Source organism: Heterodontus francisci, chromosome 43 (assembly GCF_036365525.1).
Source record: "Heterodontus francisci isolate sHetFra1 chromosome 43, sHetFra1.hap1, whole genome shotgun sequence".
NCBI lineage: Eukaryota > Metazoa > Chordata > Chondrichthyes > Heterodontiformes > Heterodontidae > Heterodontus > Heterodontus francisci.
In genome coordinates, this window is record NC_090413.1 from 10002960 (window position 1) to 10024211 (window position 21252).

The following is a 21252-nucleotide window of genomic DNA, read 5'->3' on the forward strand; positions in this document are numbered from 1 at the left end:
CTTGCCTCGCGGGGGTGTGACCGATTTCCCCAGTATGGCAACCCCAACTTACCTGCAATCCTGGCTCCATGTCCTCGGCTAGGCTGCAGTCCCAGCAGTGACCACGGCTCCCAGTGGCGCTGCTGGGACTAAGAGCTGCCAGCCCACAAATTGACCTGCAGCTCAATGAGGCAAGACTTCCTCCCTCAAGCGTGTGGAATTCCCGCCTCAGAACAGTTAAAGCCTGGGGACCCGTATAATATGGGTCATAATCCAGGGAAGGCGGAAGTGGTTCCGCCACCAACTTGTACATCGGTGGCCAGCTCCCGTCCGCCCATCGTAAAATTGAGCCCTCTCTCTCTAGATCTCTTTCTATCTCTTTCTGTCTGCCTTTCTCTCACCCCCCTTTTCTCTTCTCTCTTTCTCCCACTTTATCTCGCCCTCTTTGTCTGTCTCTGCCCTTTCCTCTTTCTTCCTCTCTTTCTCTTTCTCTCTTATTTCTCTTTTCTTTCTCCCTCTCTGTCTCACTCCCTTTCTCTTCGTCTCCTTCTCTCTCCTCCCTCTCTTCCTCTCTCTCTGACCCTCCCCTCTCTCCCCCTTTCTTTTGCTCCCCTCTGTCCCTCCACTTTCTCCCTCCTCTCTTTCTGTCTCTGCACTAAGGGTTCTGTATGAAATGGATGAGGAGAGTCTCAACCCACTGTGCCCCATCTAAGTGTTGTATCCATCACTGTCTCATTAGTACAGTTGTTTGTATCTCCCATCTCTAATACTTAGTCCTGAGCCTTATCCCTGTCTAACCTCAGTGACCCTTTCATTTCACAGAGACTTTAAAAATTACCACAAACGCTTTGGGTTAATGGAACTAGGTGCAGCTTTGCAGCAAACCTGGACGGAGATGTGGTGAAATGAGGAGGTCCTTGGACAGTCACTGTCTTGAGCAAAAGATGGGCTCAAACGTTGCTCACCATTTTCTATGTTTCTTAAGACACAGCTTATTTATCTTGCTTTGCTTTCAATCCTCCTCCCAACCCAATAAACCCTCAATCTGAGAAGCTGGGCAACCTGCCCATAAGTTTTTGGCAATGCCAACTCTCAGGTGGCCAAACCGTCAAGCTCTTGGGTCAAAGTTCACAAAGGAAAATTCAACTGCAATTGGATGAAGCACTGTCACACGCTGTGCATGGCGGAATTCTATTCTGAAGCAATTTGGACTCTTGGTCAAGTTCGTAAAATGTTTTCAACTTTCTGAGGGGTTTTAATGGTCAGTTACAAACTGCCCTTGTTGATACAAGTAGTTTAATGGTTAACAAATATAATGTGGAAACTGTTTGCTCTTTGGTTCAATGGCATGGGCTTGAGTCTGGGTAAAAGGAGAATTTGAGGCTTCAAGTGCAGTGGAACAGGCACAGACACAATGAGCCAATCAGCCTCCTCCTGTGTTGTGTCATTCTTTGCAGGTTTATAGAGATGACGCTTGTCTTTGTGACATCGGCCCATCTGTTCTATCAATGGTCCTCTGCGTTCAGAAATAAATAACCTGTCCAGCGCTTGTGACCTGCAGACTGCTGTTGACACTGAGCGAGCAAACAAAACTCTTGGCACAGGTTTTATGGCCGACCTTATCTCCGTGCTGGCATTGCCCCTTTTAATTTCACACGGGGTTAAATCATAGCAATTGTGAAGCCTCGGTTCTCTGATCCATCGCAAATTAAGACCCGCCATCTTGCACCAACGTTCAATCTATAAAATTCCTGAGGACCTCAATCCCGTCCTAACCAGTTCTTCTCTGAAAGTGTTAATCCTTACCGATTGTGGATTGCTTTGGTGGGAGTCGGCTCCCCATTCCTGCTGCTACAGGTCAAAGGGTGCATCCATTCTGAAATCACATCCCGTTTAGGGATCACTTAGTTTTATGCAAACATGCTCAGTGCTGCCGTTTCATGGCACGACCACTAAGATTGTGATATCAGGTCACATGACGATGACCGTCATCCGATTCATCTGCCCTGAAAACCAGATACTAATATCAAGTTGCTTGCCTCAGAATTCCCAGCCTCTGACCTGCTCTTGTAGACAAAGTATTTATATGGCTGGTCCAGTTAAGTTTCTGGTCAATGGCAACCACCAGGATATTGATCATGGGAGATTCAGCGATGGTAATGCCTTTGAATGTCAAGAGAAGATGATTAGATTCTCTCTTGTTGGAGATGGTCATTGCCTAGCACTTGGGTGGCACAAATGTTACTTGCCACTTATCAGCCCAGTCCTGGATATTGTCCAGGTCTTGTTACACATGGGCTGCTTCAGTATCTGAGGAGTCGCGAATGGTGCTGAACATTGTGCAATTATTAGTGAACATCCCACTTCTGACCGAATGATGAAGGGAAGGTCATTGATGAAGCAGCTGAAGATCGTTGGGCTGAGGAGACTACCCTGAGCAACTCCTGCAGTGATGTCCTGGAGCTGAGATGATTGACCTCCAACAACCACAACCATCTTCCTTTGTGCTAGGTATGACTCCAACCAACAGTGAGTTTTCGTCTGATTCCCATTGACTCCAGTTTTGCTCGGGCTCTTTGAGGCCACACTTGGTCAAATGCTGCCTTGATGTCAAGGGCTGTCACTCTCACCTCATCTCTGGAATTCAGCTGTTGACATTCTCTGCATTGTGTTCACACTGAGAGAAGGTGGGATATTCTCCCTTCCACTGAACAATTAGTGACGGTCTTGCAGTTGTTTGTTCCCAGTTTTTCCAGTTTGCGCTGCCGATGGCCTGATGTGGCAGCTGTCTCCCGGAGTGGGAGACAGGGATCTGATCCCACAAAAGCCTTGTACCTTCAATTCTACAGGAAGAGCTGTTGTTTGAAGGCCACAGTTTGTATTTCACAAAACCATGTTGATTCTGCCTGATTGCATTGTGATTTTCTAAATGTCCTGATACTACTTACTTAATAATTGATTCTAGCATTTTCCCAATGGCAGACCTTAGTCTAACTGGCCTATAGCTCCCCCCTTTCTTGAATAGAGGTATTACATTTGCGGTTTTCCAATCCGTTGGGACCTTTCCAGAATCTAGGGAGTTTTGGAAGATTACAACCAATGTGTTCACTATCTCTGCAGCCACTTCTTTTAAGACCCGAGGCTGCAGGCCATCAGGTCATAGAAACATAGCAAATAGGAGCAGGAGTAGGCCATTCGGCCCTTCGAGCCTGCTCCGCCATTCATTAGGATCATGGCTGATCATTCAACTCAGTAACCTGTTCCTGCTTTCCCCCCATATCCTTTGATCCCTTTTGCCTCTGGAGCTATATCTAACTCCTTCTTGAAAACATAAAATGTTTTGGCCTCAACTGCTTTCTGTGGTAGCGAATTCCACAGGCTCACCACTCTCTGGGTGAAGTAATTTCTCCTCATCTCAGTCCTGAAAGGTTTACCCCGTAACCTTAGACTATGACCCCTGGTTCTGGACTCCCCCACCATCGGGAACATCCTTCCTGCATCTACCCTGTCATGTCCTGTTAGAATTTTGGAGTTTTATCTCTCCTCATATGTCAGTCCTGCCATCCCAGGATTCAGTCTGGTAAACCTTCGCTGCACTCCCTCTATAGCAAGAACATCCTTCCTCAGATAAGGAGACCAAAACTGCACACAATATTCCAGGTGTGGCCTCACCAAGGCCCTGTATAATTGCAGCAAGACATCCCTGCTCCTGTACTCGAATACTCTCGCCATGAAGGCCAACATACCATTTGCCTTTTTTATTGCCTGTTGCACCTGCATGCTTACCTTCAGCGACTGGTGTATGAGAACACCCAGGTCTCGCTGCATATTCCCCTCTCTCAGTTTATAGCCGTTCAGATAATAATCTGCCTTCCTGTTTTTGCTACCAAAGTGGATAACCTCACATTTATCCACATTATACTGCATCTGCATTTGCCCACTCACTCAACTTGCCCAAATCACCTTGAAGCCTCTCTGCATCCTCCTCACAACTCACCCTCCCACCCAGTTTTGTGTCATCTGCAAATTTGGAGATATTACATTTAGTTCCCTCATCTAAATCATTAATGTATATTGTGAAAAGCTGGGGTCCTAGCCCCGATCCCTGCGGTATCCCACTAGTCACTGCCTGCCATTCGGAAAAAGACCCGTTTATTCCTACTCTTTGTTTCCTGTCTGCCAACCAATTTTCTATCCATCGCAATACACTACCCCCAATCCCATGTGCTTTAATTTTACATGCTAATCTCTGGTGGGACTTTGTCGAAGCCTTCTGAAAGTCCAAATAAACCACATCCACTGGCTCCCCCTCATCAACTCTACTAGTTACATCCTCGAAGAATTCTAGTAGATTTGTCAAGCATGATTTCCCTTTCATAAATCCATGCTGACTCTGTCCGATTCTACCACTGTTCTCCAAATGCTCTGTTATAAAATCTTTGATAATGGACTCTAGAATTTTCCCCACGACCGACGTCAGGCTGACTGGTCTATAATTCCCTGTTTTCTCTCTACCTCCCTTTTTAAATAGCGGGGTAACATTAGCTACCCTCCAATCTGTAGTAAATGAAAACAAGAAATGCTGGAAATACTCAGGAGGTCTGGCAACATCTATGGAGAGAGAAGCAGAGTTAACGTTTCAGGTCAGTGACCCTTCTTCAGAACCACCAAATATTAGAAATGTAAAAGGTTATAAGCAAGTAAAGCGGGGGTGGGGCAAGTGATTACAAAGGAGAAGGGGTAAATAGGACAAGGTCACAGAATAGCTGACCAGAAGGTCGTGGAGCAAAGACACACAATATGTTAATGGTGTGTTGAAAGACAAAGCATTAGTACAGATAAGGTGTTAATGGACTGAAAATTGAACAGCCACAAGTACAAACATGAAAAAAACAGTGGCGAAGCATACTGAACAAACTAAGATAAAATAAAATAAACACAAAAAAAAATTTTTTAAAGGAAAAAGAAAAAAATAACTAAAAATAAAAGTAAAATGGGGGGCCCGTCATGCACTGAAATTATTGAACTCAATGTTCAGTCCGGCAGGCTGTAGCGTGCCTAATCGGTAAATGAGATGCTGTTCCTCGAACTTGCGTTGATGTTCACTGGAACACTGCAGCAATCCCAGGACAGAGATGTGAGCATGAGAGCAGGGAGGAGTGTTGAAATAGCAAGCAACCGGAAGCTCGGGGTCCTGCTTGCGTACTGAGTGGAGATATTCCGCAAAGCGATTACCCGGTCTGCGTTTGGTCTCCCCAATGTAGAGGAGACCACATTGTGAACAGTGAATACAGTATACTACATTGAAAGAAGTACAAGTAAATCACTGCTTCACCTGAAAGGAGTGTTTGGGGCCTTGGATAGTGAGGAGAGAGGAGGTAAATGGGCAGGTTTTACACCTCGTACAATTGCAGGGGAAGGTGCCATGGGAAGGGGACAAGGTGGTGGGGGTAATCTGTAGGAACTGTTCCAGAGTCTATCGAAACCCGGAAGATAACCACTAATGCATCCACTATTTCTAGGGCCACCTCCACTTCCAGGAGACCTGTCAGCGTTTGGTCTCATTAATTTTCCTAGTACTTTTTCTCCAATGATAGTGATTGTTTGAAGTTTCATCCTCCTTTTTGCCCCTTAATTTTCTACTATTCTTGGGATGCTTTATGTGTTTTCTACTCTGAAGACAGATGCAAAATATTTGTTCAAAGTCTCTGCCATTTCCTCACTTCCCGTTATTCCTTCTCCAGTCACATCCTCTAAGGGACCAATGTTTACTTTAGCTACTCTCTTCCTTTTTATATACTTGTAGAAGCTCTTACTATCTCTTTCGATATTTCTTGCTAGTTTACTCTCATATTCTAATTTCTCGCTCTTTATTATTTTTTGGTCGTCCTTTGCTGTTTTCTAAAACTTTCCCAATCTTTTGGCCTACCACTAATCTTTGCAGCATTTTATGCCTTTTCTTTCAATTTGATACCATCCTGAACTTCCTTAGTTAATCTCAGATGGTGCATCCTTCTCATAGAGTCTTTCTCAATGGAATTTATCTTTGTTGAGTTATGAAATATCTCCTTAAATGTCCGCCACTGCTTATCTGAATAGGGCTTGGAAATTTTATACTTTTGTAGGGTCAGTTTGTCTTGGCTCTGCCCCCAGGCCCTCTGCTGCAGGCCCTGAAAAGCTGACCACAAGAATGCAAGCATTTTTGATTGTTTCATGGGATGTGGGCGACGCTGGCCAGGCCAGCATTTATTGCCCATCCCTAATTGCCCTTGAGAAGATGGTGGTGAGCTGCCTTCTTGAACTGTTGCAGTTCATCTGGTGTAGGTAAACCCACAGTGCTGTTTGGAAGGGAGTTCCTTCACTGTTGCTGGGTCGAAATCCTGGAACAGCAATATAATTCCAAGTCAGGATGGTGTGTGACTTGGAGGGGAACTTGCAGGTGGTGGTGTTCCCATGCATCAACTGCCCTTCCCCTTCCAGGTTGTAGAAATCATGGGTTTGGAAGGTGCTTTCAAAGGAACCGTGGTGAGTTGCTGCACTGCATCTTGTAGATAGTACACACTGCTGTCACTGTGCGTCGGTGGTGGAGGGAGTGAATGTTGAAGGTGGTGGATGGGGTGCCGATCAAGTGAACTGCTTTGTCCTGGATGGTCTTGAGCTTCCTGAGTGTTGTTGGAGCTGCACTCATCCAGGCAAGTGAAGAGTTTTCCATCAGACTGCTGATGGTGGACAGGAAACAGCCTGTGTCGAAAGGGGTGGATTGCTTTCTGTGTAATTCCCTCTCCTGGAGCGCTCGTTTCTTTTCCTTTTGTAAAATGTGAGGTAGTCGTCCCAAACCCAACTGTTGTTCAGGGCAACATTCACACCTCTGAGCACAATGGCTGATTAAAATTTTAGTTCACACAGGATCTTATATTTTAGTTTCACAGTACAAGCTGTAAGTGTTTAACATTCTATTAATAGGCAACTTATAGAAACTTGAAAAACCCCCAATTTGCTTTTAAAACATTTAAATACAGAGAACAGAAGGAGACCATTCAGCCCAATGTGTCTGTACCATCCCTTTGCTACAATAATCTGAAACCTAATCCCACTGCCCCATTCTCTCCCCATAGCCCTGTATCAATCCCAAACTAATCCCACTGCCCCATTCTCTCCCCATAGCCCTGTATCAATCCCAAACTATTCCCACTGTCCCACTCTCTCCCCATAGCCCTGCATCAATCCCAAACTAATTCCATTGCCCCACACTCTCCCTATAGTCCTGTGTCAATCCCAAACTAATGCCACTGCCTCACATTCTCCCCATAGCCCTGTATAAATCCTAAACTAATCCCACTGTCCCCCATTCTCCCTTTAGCTCAGTATCAATCCCAAACTCATCCCACTGCCCACTTTCACCCCGTAGCTCTGTATCAATCCCAAGCTGATTCCCCTACTCCATTCTCTTCCCGTAGCCCTGTATCGCTCCCAAACTAATCTCACTGCCCCAGACACTCCCCATAGCCCTGTATCAATCCCAAACTTATCCCACTGCCCCACACTCTCGCCATAGCCCTGTATCAATCCCCAAACTAATCCTACTGCCCCAGACTCTCCCCATAGCCCTGTATCAATCCCAAACTAATCCCACTGCCCCACTCTCTCCCCATAGCCCTGTATCAATCCCAAACTAATCCCACTGCCCCACTCTCTCCCCATAGCCCTGTATCAATCCCAAACTAATCTCACAGCCCCACTCTCTCCCCATCGCCCTGTATCAATCCCAAACTAATCCCACTGCCTCACTCTCTCCCCATAGCCCTGTATCAATCCCAAACTAATCCCACTGTCCCACACTCTCCCCAAAACTTGTATAAATCCTAAATTTATCCCACTGCCCCACTCTCTCTCCATAGCCCTGTATCAATCCCCAAACTAATCCCACTGCCCCACTCTCTCCCCATAGCCCTGTATCAATCTCAAATTAATCCCACTGCCCCACTCTCTCCCCATAGCCCTGTATCAATCCCAAACTAATCCCACTGCTCCACTATCTCCCTATAGCCCTGTATCAATCCCAAACTAATCCCACTGCCCCATTCTCTCCCCATAGCCCCATATCAATCCCAAACTAATCCCACTGCCCCACACTCTCCCCATAGCCCTGTATCAATCCCAAACTAATCCCACTGTTCCACACTCTCCCCAAAACTCTGTATAAATCCTAAACAAATCCCACTGCCCCACTCTCTCTCCATAGCCCTGTATCAATCCCCCAAACTAATTCCACTGCCCCACTCTCTCCCCATAGCCCTGTATCAATCTCAAATTAATCCCACTCCCCCACTCTCTCCCTATAGTCCCTGTATCAATCCCAAACTAATCCCACTGCCCCACATTCTCCTTATAGGCCTGTATCAATCCCAAACAAATCCCACTGCCCTGCTGTCTCCCCATAGCCCTGTATCAATCGCCAACTCCTCCCACTGCCCACTTTCACCCTGTAGCCCTGTATCAATCCCATGCTAATTCCCCTACTCAATTCTCTGCCCTAGCCCTGTATCAATCCCAAACTAATCCCACTGCCCCACTCTCTCTCCGTAGCCCTGTATCAATCCCAAACTATTCCCACTGTCCCACTCTCTCCCCATAGCCCTGTATCAATCCCAAACTAATTCCATTGCCCCACACTCTCCCTATAGTCCTGTGTCAATCCCAAACTAATGCCACTGCCTCACATTCTCCCCATAGCCCTGTATAAATCCTAAACTAATCCCACTGTCCCCCATTCTCCCTTTAGCTCAGTATCAATCCCAAACTCATCCCACTGCCCACTTTCACCCTGTAGCTCTGTATCAATCCCAAGCTGATTCCCCTCCTCCATTCTCTTCCCGTAGCCCTGTATCGCTCCCAAACTAATCTCACTGCCCCAGACACTCCCCATAGCCCTGTATCAATCCCAAACTTATCCCACTGCCCCACACTCTCCCCATAGCCCTGTATCAATCCCCAAACTAATCCTACTGCCCCAGACTCTCCCCATAGCCCTGTATCAATCCCCAAACTAATCCCACTGCCCCACTCTCTCCCCATAACCCTGTATCAATCCCAAACTGATCCCAGTTCTCTCCCCATTGCCCTGTATCTTCCTCTGCATCAAATATTTATACATTTTTTCTGTTAAAAGGCACAATGGTCTCTGCCAGATACATTCCCTTTGACAAATTATTCCATATTCCGATAAACCTCTGTGGAAAGAAAGTTCTGTGAGCTCTCCTTCTCACTCTTAGTGTCAGTTTTAAATTGAGCACCCTTATCATCAACTGACATCATCTTTCCCTATTCACTCGTCCATGACCAAGCTCTCCCTCTCTCTCTCTTGGGTACAAGCAGTCCCTCTCTCTCCCTCTTTCTCTCACTCCCTCTCTCTCTCTCCCTCCCTCTGAGGCATGAGCAGACTCTCTCTCTTTCTCTCTCTGTCTGACTCTGTCTGTCTCTGTAACTCTCTCTCCCTCCCTCTCAGGTATGAGCAGATTTTCTCACTCTCTCTTTCTGTCTCTCTCTCTTTCTCTTTCTCTCTCCATCCCTCCCGGTACGATTGGAGTCTCTCTCCTAAATACTTGCTACATTGAGGGTCAGCCAGTTTGAACTGTGGAGATCTACAAGATAAATATTTTGGTGAAAGTAAGATTGAAGAAATGATCACCACACAAGGCAGGAAGTGATGGTGTAAGATTGCATCATTTCTGAATATGTTACCAAGATTAACGAGCTTTTGGTAATTTTCCCTCAGCTGGGACCCTTCACTAACACCATCAATACTTGATCTCACTAGAGTTTCCTAATCTGGGTTGGTTTTTCCAAATCTACTCTTGCCTGAGTCACAAGGTTCTGGCTTGAAGTCTGACTGCAGGACTTGAGCACAAAAATCAAGGCTGACACTCCAGTGCGGCACTGAGGGAGTGCTGCACTGTCAGAGGTACCGTCTGTCAGATGAGATGTTAAACCGAGGCCCCACCTGCCTGTTCTCGTGGACATAAAAGATCCCACGGCACTATTTCGAAGAAGAGCAGGGGAGTTCTGGCCAATATTTATTCCTCAAGCAACATCACAAAAAACAGATTATCTGGTCACGATCACATTGCTGTTTGTGGGAGCTTGCTGTGTACAAATTGGCTGCCATGTTTCCTCCAGGACAACAGTGACTGCACTTCAAAAAGTACTTCATTGGCTGTAAAGTGCAATGCTCATGAAAAGTGCTATATAAATGCAAGTCTTTTTCGGGTGGCAGTTTTTCCTAATCTGGAATGTCTCTTGCAATGATGCCTAATCCTTTCAGCATGCTGAGATTTTCTGTCTGGAATGTGTTGTCAATTTAATTTTTCCACAGGTTATTCCATAATTTCATGGTGAAATTCTTGGTTTGGTGCATTATTTATTTAATCCCAATCTCCTGTTTCCTCCAGAACTGATTTAAGACATTTACCAGATACCCTGTGACCTGCCTCTGATTTAATTGTTCCACCTCAATATCAAATTGTCTTTGAATTTTGAAATTTAATTGATTGATGAGAATAACTCGACTCTATTTACTGCCCATTGCACTCTGCAATCGGTCGTATCTGGGTTTAACTGTGATTATGGATTGAATGAGCTTTTCCTGTGATTCTCTGGTTAATTTTTCTTTGTGTGTGTTGCTTCCACCTGGTCTTTGTTCCATTAGATTCGCAGTACAGAGGAGGGGCTTGCCTTGGTTAATGAAATCGTCAAACGCTATGTATACTGCTCTCTCACATGGTTTGGACCCATCTATCCAATAGTGAGACTCTTTCATCCAACATACATCAAATGTGTCCTATTGGCATCAGGTAGAGGAGCTTCAACAGTGAAAAATCAAGGAGGAGATCCAGGCATTTGGTTTAATTAAAAAAAGACCTTCATTGTCATTGAGCTCAAGTGCTGGTACTGTTACTTCTGTTAGGGATCAAGGCAGCCCACTTTCAAAAGGGAAATGGGTAAATGCTTGAAAAGGTGAAATTTGCTGAGCAATGGGGAAGGAGTGACTCTAATTGGATCGTTCTTTCAAAGAGCTGGCCCAGGCATGATGGGCAGAGTGGCCATACTCTGTACTGTATGATTCTATGACAACTGCACCAGGTTCTGCTCTTAACACTTCCTGGTAAACTGCGAGCTGGTGGATAATTTATTAATGAACCTTATCCCTGTCTAACCTCAGTGACCCTTTCATTTCACAGAGACTTTAAAAATTACCACAAACGCTTTGGGTTAATGGAACTAGGTGCAGCTTTGCAGCAAACCTGGACTGAGATGTGGTGAAATGAGGAGGTCCTTGGACAGTCACTGTCTTGAGCAAAAGATGGGCTCAAACGTTGCTCACCATTTTCTATGTTTCTTAAAACACAGCTTATTTATCTTGCTTTGTTTTCAATCCTCCTCCCAACCCAATAAACTCTCAATCTGAGAAGCTGGGCAACCTGCCCACAAGTTTTTGGCAATGCCAACTCTCAGGTGGCCAAACCGCCAAGCTCTTGAGTCAAAGTTCACAAAGGAAAATTCAACTGCAATTGGATGAAGCACTGTCACACGCTGTGCATGGCGGAATTCTATTCTGAAGCAATTTGGACTCTTGGTCAAGTTCGTAAAATGTTTTCAACTTTCTGAGGGGTTTTAATGGTCAGTTACAAACTGCCCTTGTTGATACAAGTAGTTTAATGGTTAACAAATATAATGTGGAAACTGTTTGCTCTTTGGTTCAATGGCATGGGCTTGAGTCTGGGTAAAAGGAGAATTTGAGGCTTTAAGTGCAGGATCCAGAGTGGATATTTCTTGATTATGAAGGTCGGGAGTCTGACAGTGGAACAGGCACAGATACGATGAGCCAATCAGCCTCCTCCTGTGTCGTGACATTCTTTGCAGGTTTATAGAGATGACGCTTGTCTTTGTGACATCGGCCCATCTGTTCCACCAATGGTCCTCTGCGTTCAGAAGCAAATGACCTGTCCAGCACTTGTGACCTGCAGACTGCTGTTGACACTGAGCGAGCAAACAAAACTCTTGGCACAGGTTTTATGGCCGACCTTATCTCCGTGCTGGCATTGCCCCTTTTAATTTCACACGGGGTTAAATCATAGCAATTGGGAAGCCTCGGTTCTCTGATCCATCGCAAATTAAGAACATAAGGAGGCACAGAATGAGAAAACTTCATTTGCATCTCAACTCCATTCTCTCTGAATGTTTGACAATCTGGCCTATTGTGGACCTTACCCAGCCATGCAATCTCCTGAGGGACGGTTCTGCAAAGATTCTGCCTGCCCCCACCCCAGAAATGTCCACAAAATATCCCAATCCCTCACCACTTGCCCCATTCTCACCCTGTGCCTGAGAACACAGGGCCCGCCATCTTGCACCAATGTTCAATCTATAAAATTCCTGAGGACCTCAATCCCGTGCTAACCAGTTCTTCTCTGAAAGTGTTGATCCTTACCGATTGTGGATTGCTTCGGTGGGAGTCGGCTCCCCATACTTGCTGCTCCAGGTCAAAGGGTGCATCCATTCTGAAATCACATCCCATTTAGGGAGTGCTAGTTTTATGCAAACGTGCTCAGTGCCGCCATTTCGTGGCACTACCACTGCAGCTGAGATTGTGATATCAGGTCACATGACAATGACCGTCATCCGATTCATCTGCCCTGAAAACCAGATACTAATATCAAGTTGCTTGCCTCAGAATTCCCAGCCTCTGACCTGCTCTTGTAGACAAAGTATTTATATGGCTGGTCCAGTTAAGTTTCTGGTCAATGGCAACCACCAGGATATTGATGGCGGGGGATTCAGCAATGGTAATGCCGTTGAATGTCAAGGGAAGGTGGTTAGATTCTCTCTTGCTGGAGATGGTCTTTGCCTGGCCCTTGTGTGGCACAAATGTTACTTGCCACTTATCAGCCCAGGGCTGGATATTGTCCAGGTCTTGTTACACATGGGCTGCTTCTGTTGCTGAGGAGTCGCAAATGGTACTGAACATTGTGCAATTATTAGTGAACATCCCCACTTCTGACCTTATGATGGAGGGAAGGTGATTGATGAAGCAGCTGAAGATGGTTGGACCTAGGACACTACCCTCAGTAACTCCTGCAGTGATGTCCTGGGACTGAGATGATTGGCCTCCACCAACCAAAACCATCTTCCTTTGTGCTAGGTATGACTCCAACCAACAGTGAGTTTTCGTCTGATTCCCATTGACTCCAGTTTTGCTCGGGCTCTTTGAGGCCACACTTGGTCAAATGCTGCCTTGATGTCAAGGGCTGTCACTCTCACCTCACCTCTGGAATTCAGCTCTTGACATTCTCTGCATTGTGTTCACACTGAGAGAAGGTGGGATATTCTCCCTTCCACTGAGCAATTAGTGACCTCTCAAATGTGCCCCACCTCCCCCTGCCACCACTTCATCAGATGCACCCTGTTCTAAACCTTGGCCAGATTCCTGTGTGTTGTGCTTTACTCACTGTGACACATTTCTCTGTGTCTGAAGCCCGGGTTACAGTGAATCCTGTGGCTTTATCTATCAGCTCTGACTGGGATCACTGCTCAGGGTCTTTTACACTTATCACAGCTTAACGGTAACACTCTATTCTTCATTTGAGAATCTGCACCATACTGCAGCCCTTGAAAGACTGGAAGCACAGGGCAGTGACTGATTCAGCAACAGGAATGGGCAACTGGTGACTATGGCAAAATTTAGAAACCCAGTAATGATGACAATGGGACTCAGTGCATAGTTCAGTCAATGCAGATACAAACGAAACCCACCTAGATAATGAGCATTTTATGTTTGTATACTTACCTCTAATTTTCTTGGTGATGTAGCTTTTTTTCTTTGAATTACTTTACAGTTTGACTTTCTAAAGTTTGCTTTCATCTCCTGTTTCAGCTCCCATTGCCCCAAAGGACAAGCTCTTCTACGGCTTCTTCAAGCCTTGGTTGGGTAAGCAACGGCCATTTTGTGTCTTTCTTTTATGTTTGTGCAATGTTCCCGTCCCTTTGTATTCCTGCAGCAGGTGATGCCTCTCTACGTGGTGACGGCTTGGCATTGACCGGTGTGCTGGCTCTTCAGTCTGGTTTAAATACATGGGTAACGTGAGCAGAACATCCCGAAAAGGGGTCTTCAGGTGTTGGAGGGATGTTGATACAATGCATGGTTTTTGTGTGGGGAGTTGGCGATGGGGGAAATCTCAAAGTCACCAATCTGAGTCCTTCTCACAACTTTCTTCAAACCAGCTGAGGTATTTTGCCAATCACATTGAAATTTACAGCATGGAAACAGGCCATTCGGCCCAACTGGTCCATGCTGGTGTTTATGCTCCACACGAGCCTCCTCTCACCCTTCCACTCTTCTTCCACATGTACTATAGGGTCTAACTCAGGTTCTAGATACAGTTAACATATCTTCTCTGCTTGTCAATTCTATCCCATTAAAAATGAACCCAGGGCTTTGTTTATACATTTTATGGCCTTAATAACCATCGACTCTCATTTTCCAAGCATCATGTGACCTGTTTATTCCTCTGATCAAATTGCTCTACCTCACGCTTATCTCTATTGAAATTCATTTGCCATTTACGCCCCATTATGAAAGTTTATTAACGTCTTCCTGTATTTTGTAAACAGCGTAAATCGTGTTATTTGCGGAGTGTCCGGAATAGGGTCATTCCCATGGCATGATGTGAGATTGCCTGATGGGCAGGGAATGCACAGGGGTCAAGGGTCAGCTACCTGGGTAAGCTCAGTCCTGAATAGACCGCTGTCCCTTCCTTCACTCAGATTCTACCCGGCAACTCTGAAATTAGGTCTCGCTCCCTGGGAGCGCCGATTGGACAATCCGGCAGCAAATCCATTTCACACTCAGTTCCGAAGAAGGGTCACTGACCCAAAATGTTAACTCTGCTTCTCTTTCCACAGATGCTGCCAGACCTGCTGAGTGAATCCAGCATTTCTTGTTTTTGTTCCATTTCACACTACTCCTGGTTTTCTGACCATTGATTGAAATAACATTGGGAGCAGCACAAATCCGACATTCCAGGGCTAGTGTGTAAGAGGAGAGACCTGAGTGGGTGTCCCACTGTGATTACACAGATACCTGGAATTCCGGCAGGGGGTGGGTAGTTTGGGAGACTCCTAGAGAAACAGGATGATTCACTAAAACACCGTCATTTCTCCAGGGTTTCTGCTCAGATTCCATTGAAATTATAACCAGAGATCAGGTCCCCTGGAGAGATTATCCTCCCCCCCCCCAACCCCGACTGACTGAGGCAGGAGATATACTGCTGGCTGCAGCCCCGTTTTATTCCTGTTGAGCTCCTTACCCATAACCGGAATGTTCTATTGCCTTTAAAAGAATCACAGAATCACAGAATAATACAGTGCAGAAGTGGCCCTTCGGCCCATCGAGTCTGTATCGATGCATTAAAGACACCTGACCAGTCTACCTAATCCCATTTGCCAGCACTTGGCCCATAGCCTTGAATGTTATGACGTGCCAAGTGCTCATCCAGGTACCTTTTCAAGGATGTGAGGCAACCCGCCTCTACCACCCTCCCAGTCAGGGCATTCCAGACCGTCACCACCCTCTGGGTAAAAAGTTCTTCCTCAAATCCCCCTTAAACCGTCCATCCCTCACCTTAAACTTGTGTCCCCTCGTAACTGACCCTTCAACTAAGGGGAACAGCTGCTCCCTATCCACCCTGTCCATGTCCCTCATAATCTTGTACACCTCGATCAGGTCACCCCTCAGTCTTCTCTGCTCCAGCGAAAACAACCCAAGCCTATCCAACCTCTCTTCATCGCTTAAATGTTCCATCCCAGGCAACATCCTGGTGAATCACCTCTGCATCCCCTCCAGTGCAATCACATCCTTCCTATAATGTGGCGACCAGAATTGCACACAGTACTCCAGCTGTGGCCTTACCAAAGTTCTGTACTTTGTACATTTCTATAGCACCTTCCATGACCTCAGGATGTGCCAAAGTGCTTCACAACCAATGATGTTCCTTTGACGTGCAGTCACTGTTGCAGTATAGGAAATGTGTCAGTACAAATGGGGCGGCACAGTGTGTTAACAATATGTTAATGTTTGCCTTTGCTCCGTGACCTTTTGGTCAGCTATGTGGCCTGGTCCAATCTAGACCTCCTTTGTTATCTCTTGCCCCACCCCCACCTCACTTGCTTATAATCTGTGACTTTTCTAATATTTGTCAGTTCCAATGAAGGGTCACTGACCCGAAACGTTAACTCTGCTTCTCTTTCCACAGATGCTGCCAGACCTGCTGAGTGATTCCAGCATTTCTTGTTTTTACCAGGATGTTGCCTGGTCTGGAGGGCATTAGCTATGAGGAGAGGTTGGATTAACTTGGATTGTTTTCACTGGAACGACGGAGGTGGAGGGGCGACATGATAGAGGTTTACAAAGTTATAAGCAGCATGGACAGAGTGAATAGTCAGAAGCTTTTTCCCAGGGTGGAAGAGTCAGTTACTAGGGGACATAGGTTTAAGGTGAGAGGGGCAAAGTTTAGAGGGGATGTGCGAGGCAAGTTCTTTACACAGAGGGTGGTGAGTGCCTGGAACTTGTTGCCGGGGGACGTGGTGGAAGCGGGTGCGATAGAGACGTTGAAGAGGCATCTTGACAAATACAAGAATAGGATGGGAATAGAGGGATACGGACCCCGGAAGTCTAAAAGGTTTTAGTTTAGGCAGGCATCAAGATCGGCGCAGGCTTGGAGGGCCAAATGGCCTGTTCCTGTGCTGTACTGTTCTTTTTTCTTTGATAATGACCAGATCATCTGTCATAGTGATGTTGGTTGAGGGATAAATATTGACTGACTGCCCTGTTCTTCTTCGAATAGCGCCATGGGATCTTTCACACTGAGAACCGACAAGGCTTTGGTTTAACATCTCATCTGCAAGACGGCACCTCCGACAGTGTAGCACTCCCTGCACTGGATTATGTGCTGAACTCTTGGAAGTGGGACTTGAACCCACGACCAGAGGCGAGAGCATTGCCCATTGAGTTGCAGCTGCCCCCTGAGTTATGAGGATATGCTGTCACTTGGAGTAATACCTTTGTGTATTGTGAGTCTTTCACTGTGTCGGAACTCTCCTGCATCATTCCTCGGTTAATGGGGAGATTCTGGGGATTTGGCCAGGCAGCTCCCAGCTCTGCTTGAGTTCACTGCTAAACAATGTGAGTGTGGCGGATGATGCGCTCCTTCTTAATCCAACCTTTTCGGGACTTTGGGGGACGAAGGTAACAAACTGACTGTATGGGGAGGGGGGTGGGGTACTGCAGGGGGTGGAGGTGTTGGGGGTCTGCAGAGTTTAAACCTTGTACTGAAGCTCGAGCACTCCTCAGGCTACCTCCATCCCCCTCCCCCCATCCACGCTCATACATTGTACACTGATAACTCCAGCCATTGGCTGGATGACACCTAACCTTGACCCCTGACCTCTTATTTTCCTCCTCTCAGGTGATGGCCTGCTAATTAGTAAAGGGGAGCGATGGGCTCGTCACCGACGTCTTTTAACACCCGCCTTTCACTTCCACATTTTGAAACCTTATGTGAAAATCTTCAATCAGTCCACCAGCATCCTGCATGTAAGTAACAGACTGAGTGTGAGCTGGGACTGCTGGGAATAGTGTCTCCATGTGATTGAGTGTGAGCTGGCACTGCTGGTGATAGTGTCTCCATTGGATTGGGTGTGAGCTGGCACTGCTGGTGATAGTGTCTCCATGTGATTGAGTGTGAGCTGGCACTGCTGGTGATAGTGTCTCCATGTGATTGGGTGTGAGCTGGCACTGCTGGTGATAGTGTCTCCATGTGATTGAGTGTGAGCTGGCACTGCTGGTGATAGTGTCTCCATGTGATTGAGTGTGAGCTGGCACTGCTGGGAATAGTGTCTCCATGTGACTGGGTGTGAGCTGGCACTGTTGGAGATAGTGTCTCAATGTGATTGAGTGTGAGCTGGCACTGCTGGGAATAGTGTCTCAATGTGACTGAGTGTAAGCTGGCACTGTTGACGATAGTGTCTCCATGTGACTGAGTGTGAGCTGGCACTGTTGGAGATAGTGTCTCAATGTGACTGGGTGTGAGCTGGCCCTGTTGACGATAGTGTCTCCATGTGACTGAGTGTGAGCTGGCACTGCTGGTGATAGTGTCTCCATGTGACTGGGTGTGAGCTGGCACTGTTGGAGATAGTGTCTCCATGTGACTGAGTGTAAGCTGGCCCTGTTGACGATAGTGTCTCCATGTGACTGAGTGTGAGCTGGCACTGCTGGTGATAGTGTCTCCATGTGACTGGGTGTGAGCTGGCACTGTTGGAGATAGTGTCTCCATGTGACTGAGTGTAAGCTGGCCCTGTTGACGATAGTGTCTCCATGTGACTGAGTGTGAGCTGGCACTGCCGGTGATAGTGTCTCCATGTGACTGGGTGTGAGCTGGCACTGCTGGTGATAGTGTCTCCATGTGATTGAGTGTGAGCTGGCACTGCTGGGGATAGTGTCTCCATGTGACTGGGTGTGAGCTGGCACTGCTGGTGATAGTGTCTCCATGTGACTGGGTGTGAGCTGGCACTGTTGGAGATAGTGTCTCAATGTGACTGAGTGTAAGCTGGCACTGTTGACGATAGTGTCTCCATGTGACTGAGTGTGAGCTGGCACTGCTGGTGATCGTGTCTCCATGTGACTGGGTGTGAGCTGGCCCTGTTGACGATAGTGTCTCCATGTGACCGGGTGTGAGCTGGCACTGCTGGTGATAGTGTCTCCATGTGACTGGGTGTGAGCTGGCACTGTTGGTGATAGTGTCAGCATGTGACTGGGTGTGAGCTGGCACTGCTGGTGATAGTGTCAGCATGTGACTGGGTGTCAGCTGGCACTGCTGGTGATAGTGTCTCCATGTGACTGAGTGTGAGCTGGCACTGTTGGTGATAGTGTCTCCATGTGACTGGGTGTGAGCTGGCACTGTTGGTGATAGTGTCCATGTGACTGGGTGTGAGCTGGCACTGTTGGGAATAGTGTCTCCATGTGACTGAGTGTGAGCTGGCACTGCTGGTGATAGTGTCTCCATGTGACTGGGTGTGAGCTGGCACTGCTGGTGATAGTGTCTCCATGTGACTGTGTGTAAGCTGGCACTGTTGGTGATCGTGTCTCCATGTGACTGGGTGTAAGCTGGCACTGTTGGTGATAGTGTCTCCATGTGACTGAGTGTCAGCTGGCACTGCTGGGGATAGTGTCTCCATGTGACTGGGTATAAGCTGGCACTGTTGGTGATAGTGTCTCCATGTGACTGGGTGTAAGCTGGCGCTGTTGGGGATAATGTCTCCATGTGACTGGGTGTAAGCTGGCACTGTTGGTGATCGTGTCTCCATGTGACTGAGTGTGAGCTGGCACTGCTGGTGATAGTGTCTCCATGTGACTGAGTGTGAGCTGGCACTGTTGGTGATAGTGTCTCCATGTGACTGAGTGTGAGCTGGCACTGTTGGTGATAGTGTCTCCATGTGACTGGGTGTGAGCTGGCACTGTTGGTGATAGTGTCTCCATGTGACTGAGTGTCAGCTGGCACTGTTGGTGATAGTGTCTCCATGTGACTGAGTGTCAGCTGGCACTGTTGGTGATAGTGTCTCCATGTGACTGGGTGTGAGCTGGCACTGTTGGTGATAGTGTCTCCATGTGACTGAGTGTCAGCTGGCACTGCTGGGGATAGTTCTTGAACCGATTTCTTGTTCAAATTTCTTGTGACTTTAAACACCAGGGTAAACACACACATACAGTTGTAACAATGCAGGGTCTTTATAGAGACAGCATACTGCACAGTTCCAGTATGAGTACTCAGTTCCACTCTTATCTATGCGGTACTTGGCTGTGCAGCAATTGGGAATGTGCCACATAATCTAATGAACAGGCCATGCATTACACAGAGAAATTAGAGAAAACATTGGTGCTCAGGTCTGCATTGAGATATCACACCACACAGTTCCATACGAGTGCTGCGTATAGAGATTCATCACATATACTATTTGCACCTTTGATCTCTACATTCCATGCACATCGCCAAAATATCATAGGACGTGAAAGATACATAGAAGTGACAACAGAATAACAATATGGAGACAGCCAAATACACTTTGCCTTTCTCAGTCTCTTCTATTCATTTTATTCCCTTGTGATACTTGCATCATATTCACATCTAGCATTCCTCAGAAACACAAGTAACTATGTTTTTTACATATATATAAACATGTCAAAATATATATATATATATATTCCAGACCATCACAGACATGGCCGAGTAACTTACAGACATCCATCACCCTCCTTGTCTGTGGAGATATCCTTTCCTGTATTTAGTGGAAAGTTGTTTTAACTCATGGTCTGTTGATCCCACAGACAGCCCAGAATATCGAGGTACTCAGATAGGTTGAACTCCCATTCCCACACTTCCCCAATTCTTCTCTCTGTCGTTGTCGCCGGGGTTGATCTGTGAAAAGTTGTACAGCTAATTCAGCCTGTTTAACAGCGTTGTCCAGTTGTGGTCCTTGTTTTCAAACACACCGTCTGCAGTCGATCAAAATTAGCAACACAGTTCCACTGAAACACCAGCAGCATAAGACCTGGGTCTTCATCGGGCTCCATCTGAACAATGATTCCCACCACCTCTCAGAATCCAATTTGATCTAATCGAGTCGTATAGAGTTTTACAGCGTAGAAACAGGCCCTTCGGCCCAACACACCTGTGCCGACCATCAAGCACCCGTCCAATCTAATCCCATATTCCCGCACTTGGCCCTTTCCCTTGTATGCTATGGCGATCAAGAGCTCATCTAAATACTTCATAAATGTTGTGAGTATCCTGCATCTACCACCACTTCAGGCAGTGTGTTCCATATTCCAACCACCCTCTGGATATAAAAGTTTTTCCTCAACTCCCCTCTAAACCTTAAAACTATGCCACCTGGTTATTGACCCCTCCGCTAGGGTAAAACGTTCCTTCCTATCTATTCTATCAATGCCCTTCATGATTTTGTATACCTCAATCAGGTCCCCCCTCAGCCTTCTCCGCTCGAAGGAAAACAACCCTAGCCTATCCAGTCCCTCTTCATAACTGAAATGCTCCAGCCCAGGCAACATCCTGGTGAATCTCCTCTGCACCCTCTCCAGTGCAATCACATCCTTCCTATATCGTGGTGCCAGAACTGTACACAGTACTCCAGCTGTGGCCTAACTAG

At 46.6% G+C, this 21252-nt stretch overlaps 1 protein-coding gene across 5 annotated transcripts in view; it reads left to right on the forward strand.

The window, feature by feature from the left end:
- LOC137355587 (ultra-long-chain fatty acid omega-hydroxylase-like) overlaps window positions 1-21252 on the forward strand; it is a 135028-nt gene that overhangs the window by 80377 nt on the left and 33399 nt on the right. Inside the window, exons 1-4 of one of the 5 annotated variants that reach the window (XM_068020874.1) lie at window positions 2188-2490; window positions 4511-4622; window positions 13910-13963; window positions 17499-17626. In XM_068020874.1, the coding sequence (XP_067876975.1) occupies window positions 4559-4622; window positions 13910-13963; window positions 17499-17626 (246 nt within the window). In that variant the 5' untranslated portion in view covers window positions 2188-2490; window positions 4511-4558. Of the gene's footprint in view, window positions 1-2187; window positions 2509-4510; window positions 4623-10684; window positions 10830-13909; window positions 13964-17498; window positions 17627-21252 lie in introns of those variants that run through there. The other 4 variants (XM_068020873.1, XM_068020876.1, XM_068020875.1 and 1 more) reach the window with 4 other exon arrangements.